The sequence below is a fragment of the Humulus lupulus genome, chromosome 9 (genome assembly GCF_963169125.1).
Source record: "Humulus lupulus chromosome 9, drHumLupu1.1, whole genome shotgun sequence".
NCBI lineage: Eukaryota > Viridiplantae > Streptophyta > Magnoliopsida > Rosales > Cannabaceae > Humulus > Humulus lupulus.
In genome coordinates, this window is record NC_084801.1 from 112,899,899 (window position 1) to 112,919,149 (window position 19,251).

The 19,251-nt window shown below is 38.3% G+C and overlaps 1 protein-coding gene across 2 annotated transcripts; it reads right to left on the bottom strand.

Annotated features, from left to right (window-relative positions):
• Positions 1-643: 643 nt before the first annotated feature.
• LOC133801825 (uncharacterized) lies at positions 644-18,253 on the bottom strand. Of its 2 annotated transcripts, XR_009877002.1 has the most exons (4): positions 18,104-18,253; positions 11,890-12,030; positions 1,495-1,931; positions 644-1,422 (listed from the first exon to the last, which is right to left on the bottom strand). XR_009877002.1 is itself a non-coding variant. In XM_062240060.1 (3 exons), the coding sequence occupies exons 1-3, from the start codon at positions 18,222-18,224 to the stop codon at positions 1,291-1,293; spliced, it is 690 nt and encodes a 229-aa protein (XP_062096044.1). In that variant the 5' UTR covers positions 18,225-18,253; the 3' UTR covers positions 644-1,290. The 2 variants fall into 2 exon arrangements, 1 of the variants encoding a protein (XP_062096044.1); XM_062240060.1 differs by lacking the exon at positions 11,890-12,030.
• Positions 18,254-19,251: the final 998 nt, after the last annotated feature.

Sequence of the window (19,251 nt, forward strand, 5' to 3'; positions counted from 1 at the left end):
GACTAAGCTGCTGGAGTACTCGGACCAAACTGGGAAGGACCTTACCAGATTGAAGAATTCCTTCATCGAGGCACTTACAAACTTGCACGCTTGAACGGAGATCTCGTTCCACGTCATTGGAATGGAGAACACCTGCGCAAGTGTTATCAATAAACAGTCCTTCTTAAAGGACTGGCTTGTATTTATTTTTACTTTTTACAAGTTTTGAAAAAGGGTTGGTCATGAAATATGACTAATCGCTTATAAGTGTAAGATCTTTTTAAGATCACTTGTAAAGACATGTTTAGTCCATTTAATACGAGAATTATAAGGGACTGTGCATAGCCAGTCATTCTTGCCAAACTTTGTAATTTTTTACAAGCTCATTATGTGTGTTGTTTTGCTGTATTACAATTTTCATGGTTTAAACCGAGCAGTAATGTTCGTACAGGTTTTGGTCAAGGCAAGTGACCAAGGACCTAAAGCTCCTTGATCACTTGGGGGGCATATAAGGCACATAGAAAGCAAAACATACCAAGAGGTATGTAAACACATGAGCAAAATAAGTGAAAGCATGCTACGGTACTTAGAGTATTTTTTTAAATTTTATATTTTGTTAAATAAAACCAAAGTACTATGCTAAGTTCGTTCATGCGAACAGATGTTATAATAAAGCAAAAATATTATAATATCAAAAGAATTCTTTTACACCGCGAGCAGTACTGCTCAAATGTAAATGTTAAGTTTAAAAGGAAAAGCTGCCCATGCAGCAATAAGAAAATAAATATTGACTTAACACCATGACCCGTGGGTCATGTAAGAAAAATAAAATAAGTAAAAAACAAGCTAAGGAGCAGCAGGAGGATCTTGGGGAACATCTTGGTTAACTGTGTCTTCTACAGCTTCCCCCATCCATCCCCGTGGCCAGCGAAATCTCAGGGGAGGCAGGAACTCTGGCCCTTTCTTCGGCAGCCAGACGAGCAGCGTAGCGAGCCAGCTCAGCTTTCCTGGCATTCTTTGGAAGGTAGTTGAAGTTGGCACTTTGGTTGTGCTTCCAGAAATCATAGAAGCATCGAAGTGTCGCGTTCTTGTACCTTTCCAGGTCTTTGGCATTTGTGAGCTTTAATTGCTCCACTTGGCTCTTCAAGCTGGCAATGCTCTTGTCCTTCTCAAGATTCTCCCCCTGGAGCCTTTTGACATCGCGCCAGTGGATTCAGCTGGCCTCCTGGTATTCCTCTCTATGTTTTCTAGCACTTTCCAGAGAGGCCTGTTTCTCTACCAGATCCGCAGCCAAAGAGTTCTTCTACTGGGTCACCACTTCCAGCTCCCTGCATGCCTTACCTCTGCGGCTTGAAGTTCCTCCATCAACTTCAACTCCCAAGCACGGGACTGCTCGATGCTGGCACCCGAACGCAGGCGGGCAGTTGTTAAAGTCAGCATGGCCTACGCAAAAAATAAGTGTTAGACAGATTTTGGGAAAGTCAGATTTTATGCAAAGAGAAGTAAGATGCTTACACTGGCAGTCTCGTTCAGGGCCCTGTTGATGATCTGATTGACCCCCATTTTCTCTGTCCCTGCCATGGCCTTTTTGCAGCGGTCATGTTTGAGGATTTTGGCCAGGAGGTCTTTGGCAGATCTCAGAACACGGTGTGACAGTTCCGTCCTAGTAGAAGCCCCCCCAGCCTGTTGTGTTTGTTCGATAGGGGCTAGGGGTGATGGAGTTTTGGCAGCTGGAGCATTTGAAGATGGAACCTCCTGTTCGAGAGGATGTTGTTTGGTATCTTGGGCAGGAGGCCCCTCTGCCGGAGGACCCGAGGCTCGGTTCTTCTTAGCCGAGGGCATTTGGCTGGACTCCCCAACATGTCGCCTGGACGACTTCCTCTTACGAACCAGGGGGACTTCTTCCTCGTCCTGAGTGCTATAGATGTCGAAGACATTGGCAGAGGCCATTTCTGCAAAAGAAGTTAACATGCAAACAATGAGCCAAAAATGGGTAACAAGTTATGTTGCATCAGAAAATAAATAAAGAAGTAAAGTCCAATACCCGAACTATTACTACTGGTCGCTATACTATTGACTCTACTAGTCATACACTCACTCTTTGGCATGAAGAAGTCTGGCCCTAGGTTTGGAGTATATGTAAAATTGTCGTCCCCGTCAAATAAGTGACAAGGAATTGGCAAGCTATCTAGGAATAAAATAACTGTACCATTTTTTCAGAGGACTCATCTAAGTCTATGACGGGCTCGGTCGCCTTTTGTTTTCCCTTTCCTTTGGGGGCAGAAGACCTTTCAGCTGGGGGGTGCCAACGGGTTCCCTGATTGTAACCCCAGTCGGTCTCCATCGAGGAGGAGACGCTGGTGGTTGCTGCTCGGGATTTTCCTCGGCAGTGGCACTTCCTGCCGCGGGTTCCCGCACATCCTGGTGAGGGGCCAGGAGGCCAACTAGCCTCAAGTTGGCCTCGATGACCAGAGATTTGACGCTCTTCTCAACGTCCGTCATACTGGCCAACATGGCAGACCTCAACACCATGTCTGGTGTTGGGTCTAGTCGCAACCATGGGCCTGAAAAACACAAGAAGTTTCTGAAAAATGCAAGGAAAAATGCTAAGTAAAAACAGCGACCAGTGGAAAAAGACTTTTACTGCCTCGAGTGAAGGCTAGGTTATTCGCGACCATGTCAGGCATGAGGAAATGCTCCTGACTGTATTTCCCCACGTTTGAAATATGGGTTGTATCGCTCAGGAAGGTTCGGTTGGTCTCCTGGTGACAAAAGTGAAAGAACCCCGTACCAGATTGTTGTGGGTTGGACGTAAGGTCAAAAAGGTAATTGACCTCGTGAGGGGTAGGCTCTGGCCATTTCTTGTGGTTATAAAGGATATAGAGTGCAGCAAGCATTCTATATCCATTTGGTGTGATTTGAAAGAGGGCGACTCCAAAATAGTTCGCCACCTCTTGGAAGAATGGATGGAGAGGAAGGGTAGCCCCAGCCTCTATGTGATATCTCGACCAGGCGCTATAAACGCCTCCAGGAAAATTCGCCCGCTCGTCTGCAGTGGGGAGTTTGAGTGTTACCCCAGAAAGGTCGTATTTTCTGAGGTAGTTGGCTTACACCCCTAGGGGATACATGACTGAGTGGGGAAAGATACCACTCGACGTCGGGAAGAACTGAATACTGAGGACGGGCCCTGACTTGGATGTGAAGGTCGAGAGCATTATTGTCTCGACCACTGGTCGAGGGAACCCTGGCCTACGGGCCAGGCTGGGCTGGTGGATTTGAAGGGTTTTTCTTCTTGGTGGTAGACTTGGCACGACCCATGCTGGAAGAAGTTGGTTGGAGTCTTGCAGGAGAAATTCACGAAAAGGGAATTTCTTGGATTTGCTGAGCTGGTTGCTCTTCGCCCTCGAGCAGCTGTGCAAGCAAGTCGTCGTCTATCGGCCTTTCACCTCCCCACAAATCTGGCATTAAAAGCTGCAAACAGAAAAAGGGGGAGGTGAGGAAGAAGAGCCTAAGAAGTGGGTTAGAATAACGATGTTCGTGTACAAAAGTATAACTTTTATACAGCAGCATTCTAACGAAAAAATTGAAATTTTCATACGAACAGTTTGAAAAACAGATCAAAAAGTGAAAGTAAAAAAGTTTTTTTTTTCTAAAAAAAAAAAAAGCTTTTTCAACTCCAGTAAGGGCGGGAAAAACCCAGTTTTTCAGCTAGCCTAAAAATCGAATTTGTACTTCGATTTTACGTCCTAAATCTATGATCTCGACTATCAAACTGATTCATAACCCCTATAAAACAAGGATGCTCTACCACATCTAACATCAGCAAGCAAACGTCCAATTTTCCTATATTTTTACTCAAGAACACAATATTTTTTCAGAGCCTAAAAAGCTAGCATAAACAGACATGCACAGCACGGTAAAGGGTGCGAAAGTTCTGAAATTTACCTATACAAAGATTGTGAAGTCCTGGAGAAATTTCGATTCTAGGTGTGCGAACAGCAGATTCCTGGAGCAACGAAGGATGAACTTCGAAGAAATTTCTGGGCCCTGTCTTGGGAGTTCTTGGAGTATTCTTGACAAAAAGATAGCTTGTAAAAAGTGAAAAGGAAATTCTGAAAGCTATATATATTGTCTAAGATATGTTAAAAATAGGCAATAATAAGTTCCCCTTTTTCGAAGCATGGGGAAGAGTGATAGCCGTCAAAGGTTTTCTTGGGAACCAAAAAGGCATGATTGGACATGGGTAGGACACTTTTTCCAAGGAGGCACGAACTACTCTGACAGATTTGGTGGGGTAATCGAAGGGTCATTTTCCTAAAGTTTATTTATTGCTGGTCGTAATAAATAAACTTGGGGGGCAAATGTTATCCAAAAAGCAGGTGTGGATGACGTGGCAAATATTTTCAACACGTGGCTGACACCTGGTAGAGGTTCTGTTCGACCATCGATCAGGGATGTTCCCCTGACACGTCATTTGAGTTTTATATACGACCAGACTGCTCGTATAGCCCGTATCTTTATGAGTAATCTTGTAAAATTGTAATCATATCCGAGATTATTTCCATTTATGCCTGATTATCCGATTAGTTAGGGGAAAATATCTTTGACTAATTCATGTAACCCTCCTTGAGCCTATAAATAGAGAGAAATAGCTCAAGGGAGGGACTTTTGGCTGATTTTTGTTTATGCTTTAGAAGAGAATTTTGGCTATTATCTTTGGGTGGTATTACTCATCCCTCTAAGGCTTGTGAAACTCGAAGAACCCTAGTTCTTTGATCACTCCTTTGAGAATCAAGATCAATAACAGCTTAAGTGGACGTAGGTCATTACCAATTCTTGGAGTCGAACCACTATAAATTGTTGTGTCATTTATTTTTCTTTCCATTAGATCTTATTCAATAATTTCTATCACATCAAGCGTTTGACTCCGTGTCAGTTGACCAAAATGAGGGTCAACGTCTATCAATTAGCACCTTGAACCAAACTAAAAGGAAACCATCATTTCACTTCTTCATCAGAAGTTATAGATGTTCATATCTATGATTAACACTCCTACTCAATTATACTACCGAGTTCCCAAGATGTAAGTATGGGCTAGTCCATAGGGTAAGCTGGTAACGAACAAGTCAAAGAACTCAAATAATATAATCAGTTAGAATACTAACCACTCAGAATTGAGATTGAATTGACCTATGGTCAACTATATGATATGACTAAAATAGATAATAATGGTATGTTTACTTATCCTATCAACTGTCAATATCGGTCATGTCCGATATAACAAATACATCCGATCTTATCTACTTTGCTAATGTTCTGGAAAAAACATAACACTATGATGTGTAAGTAGAACATATCATGGATTGGCAAGTTAGTGTAAATCTTATGCACTGACTAATCTTAGGACTAACTTATTTTGAACATATAATCATATTTATATTCCACTGTGATTACATCACTATCAATACGATTAGCTATGTGCTCGAGATTTAATAGAAGTTTGTATTAAAAAAATAATCATGAAAATAAAACATGTGAGTAAAGGGATTGACCAATTCAAAAAATGATTTCTATTCTTTTATTGATAATAAATGAGATTACAAAGAAATTGGGTTTTAATTGGGGCATAAAACCCTAACAAACTCCCACTTGCACCAATTAAAACTAATGCCTTAATTCTACTAATCTCATTTCGTTGATATGCTTATCAAATGTAGCTTCTAGCAGTTTCTTCGTAAATGGATTTGCAAGATTGTCTTTCGTTGCAATCTTCACAACCTTCACATCTCCCCTGGCCACATATTCTTGAATAATGTGATACTCCCTTTCTATATGCTTACTCCTCTTGTGACTATGAGGTTCTTTCGAGTTGGATATTGCTCCTGTATTGTCACAAAACAACACAAGCGGTTTATCCATTTCTGGAATAACACCAATATCCGAATAGAACTTCTTTAGCCAGACTATTTCCTCAGCTACTTCTGACGCGGCTATGTACTCAGCCTCCATGGTGGAATCTGAGATTGCAAACTTCTTTACGCTTCTCCATATCACAGCTCTACCCCCAAGAGTAAACACCATTCCAGAAGTAGACTTCATGTTATCGACATCAGTATGAAAATCTAAATCGATGTAGCCTACAGGGTTCAGAACACCACCCTTGTCGACTAACATATAGTCCCAAGTCCGCCTTAAATACTTCAGTATATGCTTAACTGCTATCTAATGTTCTGGTCCTGGGTTTGACTGGATCCTGCTCACTACTCCCACTACATAGCAGATATCTGGTCTAGTACACAACATGGAATACATCAGACTTCAAACTGCAGATGCGTAAGGAACTTTTCTCATTGCATCTTCCTCTTTAGGAGTCTAGGGAGACTGCTTCTTTGAAATATGAATTCCATCGCGGGACGATAAACGTCCTTTCTTGGAATTTGTCATTGAGAAACGTTCAAGCACTTTATCTATGTAAGCTGCTTGAGATAGAGCTAAGAGTCTGTTCTTTCTATCCCTAATGATCTGGATACCTAGAACATAACTTGCTTCACCCAAATCCTTCATCTGGAATTGAGTGCTCAGCCAATTCTTCACATCTGACAATTTCTTAACATTGTTTCCAATGTGTAAGATATCATCTGCATAAAGAATCAGGAATTCCACTATTTGATTTGCCTTCAGTTGGTAAACACAAGACTCATCAATATTTTTTTCAAAGCCATAGGTTTTGATTATTTCATCAAACCTAAGGTTCCAGAAATGAGAAGCTTGCTTAAGTCTATAAATGGACCTATTCAACTTGCAAACTTTTCCTTCTTGTCCAGCTAATTTAAAACCAACCGGTTGATCCATATATATATGACTTCGTCAAGCTTTCCATTAAGAAAAGTTGTCTTGACGTCCATTTTCCAGATCTCATAGTTGAGAGCGACTGCTATGGATAGGAGGATGCGTATGGACTTGAGCATGGCTACCAGACTAAAAGTTTCCTCATAGTCCACGCCTTCTCTTTGGGCATAACCCTTTCCCACTAATCGAGCTTTATAAGTCTCGATATTTCCATCAACACCTTGTTTCTTCTTGTAGATCCACTTGCACCCAATGGCCCTAAAGTCACTAGGTGCTTCCATCCCAGACGGAATTTGAGTACATGGACTCCATTTCCTGTTTCATGGCTTCGAGCAATAGTTCCTTTTCAGGGCTTTCCATTTCCTGTTTGAAAGACAACGAATCATCAACACCAGTGTCACCAACAACCATATTGGTTTCACCATCCAAACCATAGCGAAGTCGGTTCCTAGAAACCCTCCCACTACGACGAGGCTCCGTCACTGTTTGCTCAGGAACAATGGTACTTTCTTCATTTAAATTGACTTGCATCAGTTGGACATGAAGAGTGGGAATTTCAACATCAACTTGCATTGATGACGTGGAAAATTGGTTGGATTCAATTCTTTAACCATCTCCTCTAAAACTACTTTGCTGTGTGGTTTGAAGTTTTGGGCACAGTCATTTTCCAAAACAGTAGCATTTGTAGAAGTAAACACGTTTTTTCTGAATGACTATAGAAAAGTCCACCCCGAGTACCTTTTGGATAGCCAACAAACATGCAAACTTTAATTTACAGTTCTAGCTTTCCTTCCTTTTTCCTCGGGACGTGGGCGGGACACCCCCAGATTCTATAATGGCGTAAACTAGGTTCACAACCATTCCAGCATTCTAAAGGTATTTTGGGGATTGATTTAGATGGCGCGACATTGAGAATGTCGTTTGCGGTTTCAATTGCATGTCCCCATAATGAAGTTGGTAGAGTTGAGTAACTCAGCATGCATCTAACCATTTCCAATAAAGTCATGTTTCGACGTTCCGCTACACCATTTTGTTGCAGAGTACCTAGGGTAGTAAGTTGCAATAAAATCCCAAGTTAAGTTAAATGATCTTGGAACTGCATATCCAAATATTCTCCACCCCTATCAGATCGCAAGATCTTTAATGTTTTACCTAATTGTTTCTGAGCCATCGCTAGGAATTCCTAAAACTTTGAAAATGTTTCTGATTTCCTATGCATTAGCTAAAGATATGAGTATCTACAGTAATCGTCAATGAAAGTGATGAAATACTCAAAACCACCCCTGGCTTGTACATTCAAAGGTCCCCAAACATCTGAATGCACAAGTCCAATTGGTTCTTTGGACCTATCATCCTTTGCAGAGAATGGACGCTTGGTCAGTTTGCCTTCTAGACAAGATTCACATATAGGTAATTCACCTAAAGTGAGTTCCCTCAAAGGCCCATCATTTGTCAGTCTTAGAATCCTATCATAGCCAATGTGACCTAATCTCAAGTTGCATAAATACGCCATATTATCACTATCGGTCTTTAGACGTTTATTGGTCCTAGGTTTGGCTACTTTGAATAAATCATTGTTAAGAGCGAGGGGTTCGTTAGGTCGTAGAATATAAAGCTCGTTTTCCAAACATGAAATACACAATTGTGATCCATTGAAGGAAATAGATATATTAGAACTTGTGAAAATCATAACAAATTTTTCTAATTGCAACATGGAAACTGAAATTAAATTTCTACTAAAATCCAAAATAAAAAATACATCATTTAAAATTATGTATTTATTTCCCAACTTCAGACGAGCTATCCCTCTAGCTTGGACCGCAACGAATGCTCCTTCCCAACTCTAAGCTTTAAGCCACTTTCGTCCACTTCCTCCCACGATTCAAGAAGTTGTAAAGAGTTATAAACTTGGTTGGTAGATCCAGAATCAATAATCCAAATGGATTTATCATTTTCTAAAACACATGTTTCTAAGATAAATGAACTATAATCATTACCTTTGTTTTTCGCTGCTAGAAACTTGGGGCAATCTCGTTTCCAATGCTCTTTCTCTTTGTAGTGAAAGCACTTATCTTTACCTTTCTTATTTTTCTTGTTTATCCTCTTAGGCGTCTATGCATTTGGTTGTGCACTCGTCTTTGCAGACTTGAGGTTGTTGTTTTGTCCATCTTTCCTCTTGTTTCCAGCTTTCAAAGACGAAGCTGGGTTAGCTTCAGCCTTAGCTGGATCAACAGCAACAACAGTAGTCTTATTTTCTCCTCCCTTACTAGGTCCACCCATGATAGACTCGAAAGTCTGATTTTTGTTCATGCGCTGCGTCAAACCATAGTTGAGTTAATCACGAACGTGCAGACACGGTTTCATCCGAGCATTTAAGGTGCCTTCATGAACGTGCAGAGATGGTGCTATCCGAGCATTTACGGTGCCATCATGAATGTGCGAAGACGGTGCTCGTTCTTGGGATTCCTCAGTCATGATGAACTCGGAGTTTTCACCAATCAACACAATGTTGATGTTTTGATTCCATGTAAGGAAGTTTTCTCCAGTGAGTTTCTCCATTGAAAGTTGAATAAGGATGGCAGTAGACACAGCCAGACTTAAAACTACTTATTATCAATAAAATAGAAATCAATCACATTTGCTCAATAAAACTCATATTCACATAAAACTTCAAGAAATAGCACAACATATACCAAAAATATGTAAGATATGAGAAAAATACCAAAATAATCATATATCTATTTCTTTAAGATTTTAACTAATCTATGATATCCTTGTCCCGGTTGACGAGAGTCAAAAATACCACTAGTTAAATAAAGTTGTAAACTTATTTAATAATGGACACCATTATTAACAACCTACTATTCGATCAAAATAAGAAAAAAAAATCTTTTATTTTATGAGCTAGACCCACAGCTTCGATAATCATATATTTAGTCCTAGTAGTCACCATAGGGGTGAGTCTAGTAGAATTTGACCTATAATTATCTATCTTTCGAAATCTAACATTGTCAAAATAACTAATGAACACCTTCCGTAGGGGGATGAATCAAAGCGTCTCGAGGACCCATTAAGCTATTGACTTTGTTAAACCAACGGTGGAGATCGAATATAATACTTAAAATAAGCTCATTATAAAATTAAAAAAATTATTTTTACTATTTATTTTTAAAAAATTAATGACTATGGTTCTCCAAAAAATAGACAAGATTAAATTTTTAAAACCAAAGTCCTATAATTCCCTATTAATTCTAAAGTGTCACATTGAAACAAATTCAATTAATTTGTTGCTAATCAGTATTTAGGTTTAACTAATATAATGAACCTATACAATTAAGTCCAACTCAATTAAATGGGCCTTAACAATTGGGCTTGTATGGAGGAGGGTTGGGTCCAGTATGTCGTTCACACTACAAAGGCCTCAATACTTCCATACAAGGTCCTAAAGACAGGAATTTAAACCTTTGTTTTATTAATTGTTATTAATTGAGTAAGCCCATTATAGTCATGCAAAGAAAATTGGCATTCACAAGTAGAACCACCCATAAGAGGGAAATTTAAACTTTACATTTTCTAATGAGCCCAAATAAAACCTATTATTTTATGAATATTTTATTTGGCAAAAACCATATATCTAACAAATATATGGACCACTATATGCATCTAAGCTCGATTGCAAAAATAACACATATAGTGCAAACAGACATGTTATAATTTGATGGGCCTAATCATGTTACTATATGAGCAAATCTATAAATTTATACAAAAATACCACAATTTATTTTATTTGCAAAAATATCACAATTAATTATCTAGAACTTATCAAAAATTCGAATTAATTAAATTTTTACAAAAAAATAAGTCAATTTAAATGAAATTTATCAACAATTAACAAAAGTTAATTTAAATTTCATTTATCAACAATCAACTTGGTTTAGATTAATTTGAAAAATACTAATTTGATTTAAATAGGATTTATCAACAATTAACCAAAGTTAATTTAAATCGCATTTATTAAAAAAAATTATTAATTGGTTGAAATTTTTTTTGATATTTTTCAAATTTTAACCAATTTTAAACTTTAAAATCAATATCTTAACTGTTTTTCAAAAAATATCTTGTATTGTTACACCTATAAGCTAATATTTTAACCATTTTAAAAATATAAAATATTAATAGTTATAACAACCCTAAAATATATCAAAACAGTTAAACAAATTCAAATATCCATGAAAATATCTAACTAACAAATTTCAAATTTCAAATAATTTAAATATTAAAAACTATAGAATAAATAGATATTTGTATTTTCAAATAAAGATTTAATAACAAGTATTTTTAAAAAATATCTTAAATATCTAATATCTTAATTATAATATTTTAATATATTAAAATATTTAAAATTAATTTGTTAGTCTATTTTTATATTTGAATTTTAATATTTGTAAAAATATATAATTACTTAAATCTCAACCAACAAAAATATCTTATTTTAAAAAATATTTTTAAATGATAAAACAAATCTGATATTTTTTGCTATGATTATAAATAATCAATTTTCACATTTTTTTTTTTAAAATCGGATGACTGTTCACCGTGCAGGTGCAAGGCAGGTTGTCGTGGTGTGCGAGCGTGTGCGAGCACACAATGGCAGCCAGGCCAAAAAATTTCCGAAAATTTTTTTGTGCAATTTTTTAAACCAAAAATATTTTCTAATTAATTTTTACCATGTTTTACACAAAATAAAGCATATATAATAATTATGGCATGGAAAACACAACAAAATAACCTAAAAAATGCTAATAATCACATAAAATCAATATGCTTCGTAAAAACATGAAAATCCATCCAATTATTCAAACACATAAAATAATTCAATTTTTAACATGTCAATGCATGAAAATAAAGATTACCAAAGGCTCTGAGGCCAGTTGTTGGGAAACTTATACATGATCTTTATTTATTTTCATGTAGATCTAACATTAAATAAGTTAATATGAGACAACCGAGAACATGTTTCTAAAATTGAATTCAAAGAGAAATAATGATAAGAATACTTACATTATACGCAGCAGAATGAATGAGTCCTACCTTCAGTTTCTCTAACCCTTGTATCCTTCCTCTCGCAGAGTATTACTAAAAAATTGAATCGATCTTCAATTTTCTTCACAACCTTCCAAAGTATCCTTAGGATCACCTAGACTAGAGTGGGCAATTCTCAACACATGAGATGGATACAGAGAGAAGAAGTGAAAAGAACAATAAGACTTAGAAAAGGACTTATGTTTAGAGAGAATCTAAAACCTATTAAAAAACCAGTCTATCATCTTTTTTCAACTCTCACTTAACATTCCTTTTATAGATTCATTTAGGTCATTTATTTAATTAAAAAATCAATAAAATGATAGTCAATTAACACCCCTAAGTCGAAATTATCATGGGTTTTAGGCCCGTGAAATTTCTCATTTGATTATAAGCCCATTGGACTTAAAATCAAGTCATGTATAATTTTCTATTAATTTAATAAATTAAATAATTATTTAAATCCTTTATAAAATTGATTATTTATAATTTGAACATTAATTTAAACTTATTTATTAATTTAGATACTAATTTATCTTAATTAATAAATCTGCCCTAATTTTTCTTTTGTTCTCTAAATTGTATAACTCTGTGAAACTATCCAAAATTGACTTGGTCAACTTTGATAATTCTAATTGATAATTAAATCAATTAATTGAGACTATCTAGATGATTTTATCCAAGGTACAGTGGGGACCATGGGCCTATAAAATCAAGCTCCAATAAGTTATCATAAATCTAACATATAAATTTACTAACTTATTAATTCTTCGTAACTCCACTAATGAATCAGAATTGCACTCTTGAATTCATAGAACGCTCTATAACAAATATAGATACCCTATTAATTATCCATTGTTACAACCATAATTGTCACTCAATCCTCTATAGAGGGTCTACAATGAGATGGGACTAAAATACCGTTTTACCCCTCATTGTATTTTATCCTTAAAACACTTAGTTCCTTGTAAATGATATTTCAGTAAACTAATATTAATTATTGAAATGAGATCTCTATAAATTAGCACCTTGAACCAAACTAAAAAGAAACCATCATTTCACTTCTTCATCAGAAGCTATAGATGTTCATATCTATGATTAACACTCCCACTCAATTATACTACCAAGTTCCCAAGATGTAAGTATGGGCTAATAAGTCAAAGAACTCAAATAATATAATCAGTTAGAATGCTAACCACTCAAAATTGAGATTGAATTGACCTACTGTCCGATGTAACAAATACATCTGATCTTATCTACTTTGCTAATGTTCTGGAAAGAACATAACACTGTAATGTGTAAGTAGAACATATCGTAGATTGGTAAGTCAGTGTAAATCATGTGCACTGACTAATCTTAGGACTAACTTATTTTGAACATATAATCATATTTATATTCCACTATGATTAAGTCACTATAAAAATGATTAGCTATATTCTCGGGATTTAATAGAAGTTTATATTAAACAAATAATCATGAAAATAAATATGTGAGCAAAGTGATTGACCAAGTCAAAAAATGATTTCTATTCTTTTATTGATAATAAATGAGATTACAATGAAATTGGGTTTTAATTAGGGCATAAAACCCTAACATCTATATGTTGAGTTGTATGTTAGGGAGATTGTACGTCTCCATGGTGCTCCGAAGTCTATTGTTTCATATCGGGACCCCATCTTTACTTCCATCTTTTGGGGAAGTCTGCAAAAGGCTATGGGTACACAACTGAAGTTTAGTATAGTCTATCATCATCGGACAGATGGACAATATGAGAGGATGATTCAAATATTATAATACATGCTGCGAGTATGCGTTATAGACTTTGAAGGGTCATGGAGTAAGTATTTTCCTTTGATTGATTTTCCTCCAACAACAGTTATCAGTCGACTACTGGAGTGACTCCATATGAGATGTTGTATGGTAGGAAATGTAGATCACCCATCCATTGGGATGAAATGGGCGAGAGGAAATATCTCATTCCTGAAGCAGTTCAGAAGACCGATGAGGCTATCAAGAAGATTAGAGCTCAGATGCTTGCTTCACAGAGTAGTCAAAAAAGCTACGCTGATCCCAAGCATAGAGACATAGAGTTCCAGGTTGGGGACTATGTCTTCCTCTGTGTTTCACCTTTGACAGGAGTGTAGCGGTTTGGGAAGAAGGGAAAGTTGAACCCTAAGTTTGTGGAACCTTTCAAGATCCTAGAGAGGATTGGACAAGTAACCTATAGATTCACTTTACCCCTGTCACTGTCAGGGGTTCATAATGTATTCCATATTTCAATTCTTCATAAATATGTGTTAGATGCAACTCATGTGTTGATTTATAAGGATCTGGAATTACAGACAAATTTTTCCTAGGAGGAGCGACCAGTTCAGATTGTGGATAGAAATGATAAGATCTTGAGAAACAAGACTATATCTTTAGTTAAGGTATTATGGAGTGTTGACAGTGAGAACTCGTCAACTAAGTTAAGTTATAAAGAATTGCAAAATAAAGATTATCAATAGAAAAGCCTTAGAAATTTAAGTATCCACTCTAAGAACAATTGCAGAAGAATAATGGTGAAATTAGTTTTTCATTCACTATGGTGCACTTGCTACAGTAAATTTTCCAACCCCCTTCCAAATGGAAGTGGAGTTTCTTTTATAGTGGGCTCTAATGGCCCCTGATACACTGTGGTCCATGGGACCAATCTGTGCACAAGTACACTATCAGGAGGGTAGTATCAGATGTAGTGGTGTCGGCTCTGGTACACGGTCAGAGTTCATGGGAGCAGCTCAGCTTTTGTACCCGGTCATGACTCCACCACTCGCCTTGTACGGGTGTCAGAGACGTGGTGGTGGTGTAGCCACTCCTCGTACTATTCCCAACCGCCACTATTTGTCTGGTACAGGTGTCAGGCCTGTCCCATGATCCTTGCAGGCATGTACGTACCCCTTTAGAGGTACCTTGTTCGTATTCTTTTTGTCTCTTGTGGCCACCTCGAACACTGGCATCATGCACGCGGAGCCCTGGGACGAGACTCATTGGGGCGAGGTGGCCATATACGCGTAGCTCTTTGGGAGAGGCCCTCACGAGATGCCGAGAGAATGGCACGACCTCGTGCGGGCGTGTTGAGAGCGAGGTGGGGCCTCATAGCTGGACACGGACGAGGGCCTCGCATGGCCTAGCGTGGCCTCGGGTGACTGGCGCACGGACACGACCTCGCGGCTGGGCATGGACGAGGGCCTCGCATGGCCTCGTGTGGCCTTGGGTGATTGGCGCGCGGACACGACCTCGCGGCTGGGCACGAGCGAGGGCCTCACGTGGCCTCAGGTGGCTGATGCGCGGACACGGCCTCGCGAGCCATATGGGCGCCCTGCGAGACGCTGAGTGGGTGACGACAGTCTCGCGCCTGGGCACGGGCGAGGGCCTCGCATGGCCGAGGCTATATGAGGATCGGGTGGCTCGAATCACCTAAGGCTATATGAGGATAGACCCCCATATTTTTCCTTGGTGGATTTTGTGCATCCACATGGATGAACAACAAGGTCGAGGAAGCGACCTGGGAATTAGAGTCAGACATGCGGGATCAGTATCCCAAGCTATTCAGGTAAATTTCGATAGTGAAATTTTTATAAGGAGGAGATAGTTGTAACGTCCTAAAGTTCCTAACATGGCTTAATGCCTTGATTAGGATGTCGGGAGGGCATTATTGGAATATTATATGATTTAACTGAATATCTATATGTGATTATGTGAATTGCACGAGTTATATTATGATAAGACTGATTATGCATGTAAAAATTGAGTTTGGGATGGATTTGACAAACTTGTGATTTCTGAAAATTGCAAGTTTTCTGGGTTCGCAAGGTAGAATCATGGCGCGGTTCTTGAGCGACGCGGCCCACATAAACACAGACGAGGCTGGGGGTACCTCGAACCACCTTGGCATCGCAGTGCTTGGTGGGCTGCATTACGGCACAAGTTCAAGGGAGTTTGGGAGTGGGATCTCTTCCTAGTTAGGTGTCGCGGCTCTTTTGTGGGGTTGTCGCGACTAAAATGGGAAAAAGGTCAAAAATCAGGTTTTGGGTTATGGAAACCCAAACCTAAGGGCTCGAGAATGGTTCTACTACCCAGTTTAGTAGAATTCAAGGTCCTGGAGGCTAGGACTTGGTCCAGAGGCCTTTATTAATTTGATTCTTGATTAATATTCCTCATTATGGTTGTGACTAGGGTGTACCGCTAGGCTTCAAAGGAAAGGATTGCACTCAGGGTTGTTACATTCGTGTGCTTAGGACTTAAGGTAAGAAAATTGCACCTGGACTGAGATTAGGGCTTGAGCCCTGATTATTGAATGTGGTTATAACCATGCTTGTAATGTTTGATTAAACATGATTAAATTGCATTGTGCATACTTGTACTAAGTGATAGATGCTTATCTATTTGTATCTAATTGAGAAGCTCGGTTTATAAATCATGGAAGGCATTAGCGTGTGGAACGCATGCCATAATGGCTGGGCCAAGATAGAAGCTCAGCTTATAAGCCGCAGACGGCATTGGCATACGGAACACATGCTAAAAAGGTTGGGCCAATATAGAAGTTTGGCTAATAAGTCATGGACGGCATTATCGTGTGGAACGCAAGCATAAAGGTCGGGCCAATATATAAACTCGACTTATAAGTCGTGGAAGGCATTAGCGTTCAGAACGCAAGTCATAATGGTTGAGACAATATAGAAGCTCGGCTTATAAGTCGTGGATGACATTAGCGTGCAGAATGTAGGTCCTAATGGCTTGGAAAACATAAAACCTTGACTTATAAGTCATGGACGACATTAGCGTGCAGAATGTAGGCTGTTGTGGGTTGGCCAGTATAGAAGCTCGTCTTATATGTCGTAGTTGGCAATAGCGTGCGGAACGCATGCTGTTATGGCTGGGCCAACCCAAACGCGTAATATACGCTTGCACGGCTCTATAGCCGTTTGGAACATAGAGCGTGCTTCATGCTAGAATGGCTCTGTAGTCATTTCCAAAGGGGACAGTCTGATGGAAACTGGTGTGGCTCTATGACCACTTAAATGGATTGAGTGCATGCCTGAGCATTGGTTATAACGGCTAAGCATGCTATTTATGATTTATAGTCTGTTGAATAACTGTTTATGAACATGTTTATGTTTCTTGCTGAGCCTTAGCTTACGGGTGCTACATGGTGCTGGTAAGGGCAAGGAGAAGTTGGACCAGCCATGAGTTGGAGAGCTTCAGGGGCGGAGTGTACATATGCGGCTTTCTAGACCGCCACGACCAAGATTACTCGTTGGAACTAGGGTTGAACCTTGATTTCCCTGCCTAAGTCGGCCTTTTGTAATTATTTTGTATTTGTATCAGTTTATAAGCTCATTTTAGAATCCCGTGTATAAGCTTAAACCTTTTTAATGAAATGATTATTGTTTGACAAAAATTTTGAATACCTAATCCTTAAGTTAGTTTAATTACACATTTTAAGTCCAAATGACTTTTTTAGCGAATTAATCAGTATTTTAAACACACAGTGTAACGGTCCTAGATTTGTAGGATTTTACACAAGTCATGGTCACATGTCAACTAAAGAAATTATGTTAGACAAAACAAGGGTTGTTCTCCTATTTACTCACAACAGAGGTGGTCAAGAACAGAAAAAATTAACGAAACATAACAATGGGGGAAAGCCTAAAAAGCTTTTTTTGTGTTCACTAAACAAAGCCAAATGAAATTATAAACAGCAAAATGAAGCTCTACTCATTCGCCCAAGTACACCTGCAAGGGGCAAACAGAGACAAAAATTTCGTAGAAGAAAGAATGAGAAAGCTAAGTTTTATTCCCATTTTTTAGCAGTATATACTGTACTCGCCCTTATATGCCTATTAGAAGTAAGTATAATTTCACCCAAATTAACTTCGAGTAGCGAACAGGATCAAAATCTTACAAAGCAAACAAAAAAAAGAAGCTGTTCATCTAAGGGCATTTAGTCGACCTTGAATATATATACATATAGCGAACATGAAATATTTAGTCTACTTGTTGAATCAATTTTCTACATCAAATCTGAAACTCAGGAGTTGATCAAAGAAACCTTTAGTCTATTCAGTTGTACGGGAATTTAAGAAATGGTTGTGGCTTTACACTAAATTACATCACACTCAGAGTAGGGGAAAGTTTATAGAGAGAGACTCACTTGGCAGTGCAACCAAAGAGGAGGCAACGACGTCGAAGTTCTTCTTTTCCAAGGAGTTGGCTTTCCTCCAACTAGCGGCGAGTCCTTCTTCTATAGACATGTCAAGATCCCTCATGTTCATCGGTGGCAAAACCCCTTCTCTCTTGTTCGTCTTTCTCTCTAGTCGACAAGTCTCAGGACAATGGGCTTCAAGTTTAAAAGCAATGGGCCTTAAAGTCTTGCAAAATAATGGGCCAACTATTCAGTTCTTAAGAGATGCAATTGTAGACAAGCCCAAAGATTTGCAATCCAAGTAAAGGAAAAGGCTATCTTTCTTAAATGTCACTTACATATGTAACCGAAAAATAATGGGGGAATTACTCACATAACTAAGTCAAAATTGTTCAAACCACGAAAATTGACTTGGGCGACAAATGTTATACCTATTTTTTGGGCATGATGACGTGTCAAAAGAATAGCAATATTAATGATCTTGGACCTGCTAGTTATTTCCTTCAAAGGAAAGATGAACTTAGCTTATAGCATGTTAGTTCTCACAAATTAGGCATGTATGCACTAACAGGGAGTTATAGTTTGTCTGTTCGTTTGTATCATGTCATCATGTGCTTAAAGTCAAGTTCTTCTACTTCTATTTGTACAAGGCAAGTTTTTCTACTTCTATTCGCACAAGGCAAGTCATCACACGCTAATAGGATGATTCTGATCGCTCAGTAACACGCTCATGTTCCTATTCGTTTATAATTGCCTGTATGACGCTAACAGGCAAGCCTGATCATGAACCCTTGTTGGTCTATTCCTATTCGTTCAGGACAGGCTACCAAACGCTAACAGAATTAGTGGTGGGTGACAAAGTCGTCATTTATCAAAATATAACTATATTTATGTTATTATAATGTGGTAATATATTATTTACGGGTCAAGCCTAATAGCTTAGGCCCATGATTTAAATGTAACCCTAAAACACTTTATATTAGAGGAGATGAGATAAAAATAGGGGAGACAATTCATAAAGCACAAACAACATTCTTGTAAAAACATTTCTTATATAATGTAAAAATGAAGGAGGACTGTAGAATAACCTGCAACGTAAGTTAGCTGGAAACTATGTTTAGTCAAACTTAAATATCAATAAAATTGACTAAGTGGGC

Excerpts from the sequence above, each read along its gene's own strand:
- LOC133801825 (XM_062240060.1), bottom strand. The coding sequence starts at position 18,224 with ATGAACATGAGGGATCTTGACATGTCTATAGAAGAAGGACTCGCCGCT. Across the intron at positions 1,932-18,103 it reads CTCTTTGGTTGCACTGCCAA|AAATGGCCTCTGCCAATGTC; the intron begins GTGAGTCTCTCT and ends CTTCTTTTGCAG. Across the intron at positions 1,423-1,494 it reads CCCTGAACGAGACTGCCAGT|GCCATGCTGACTTTAACAAC; the intron begins GTAAGCATCTTA and ends TTTTTTGCGTAG.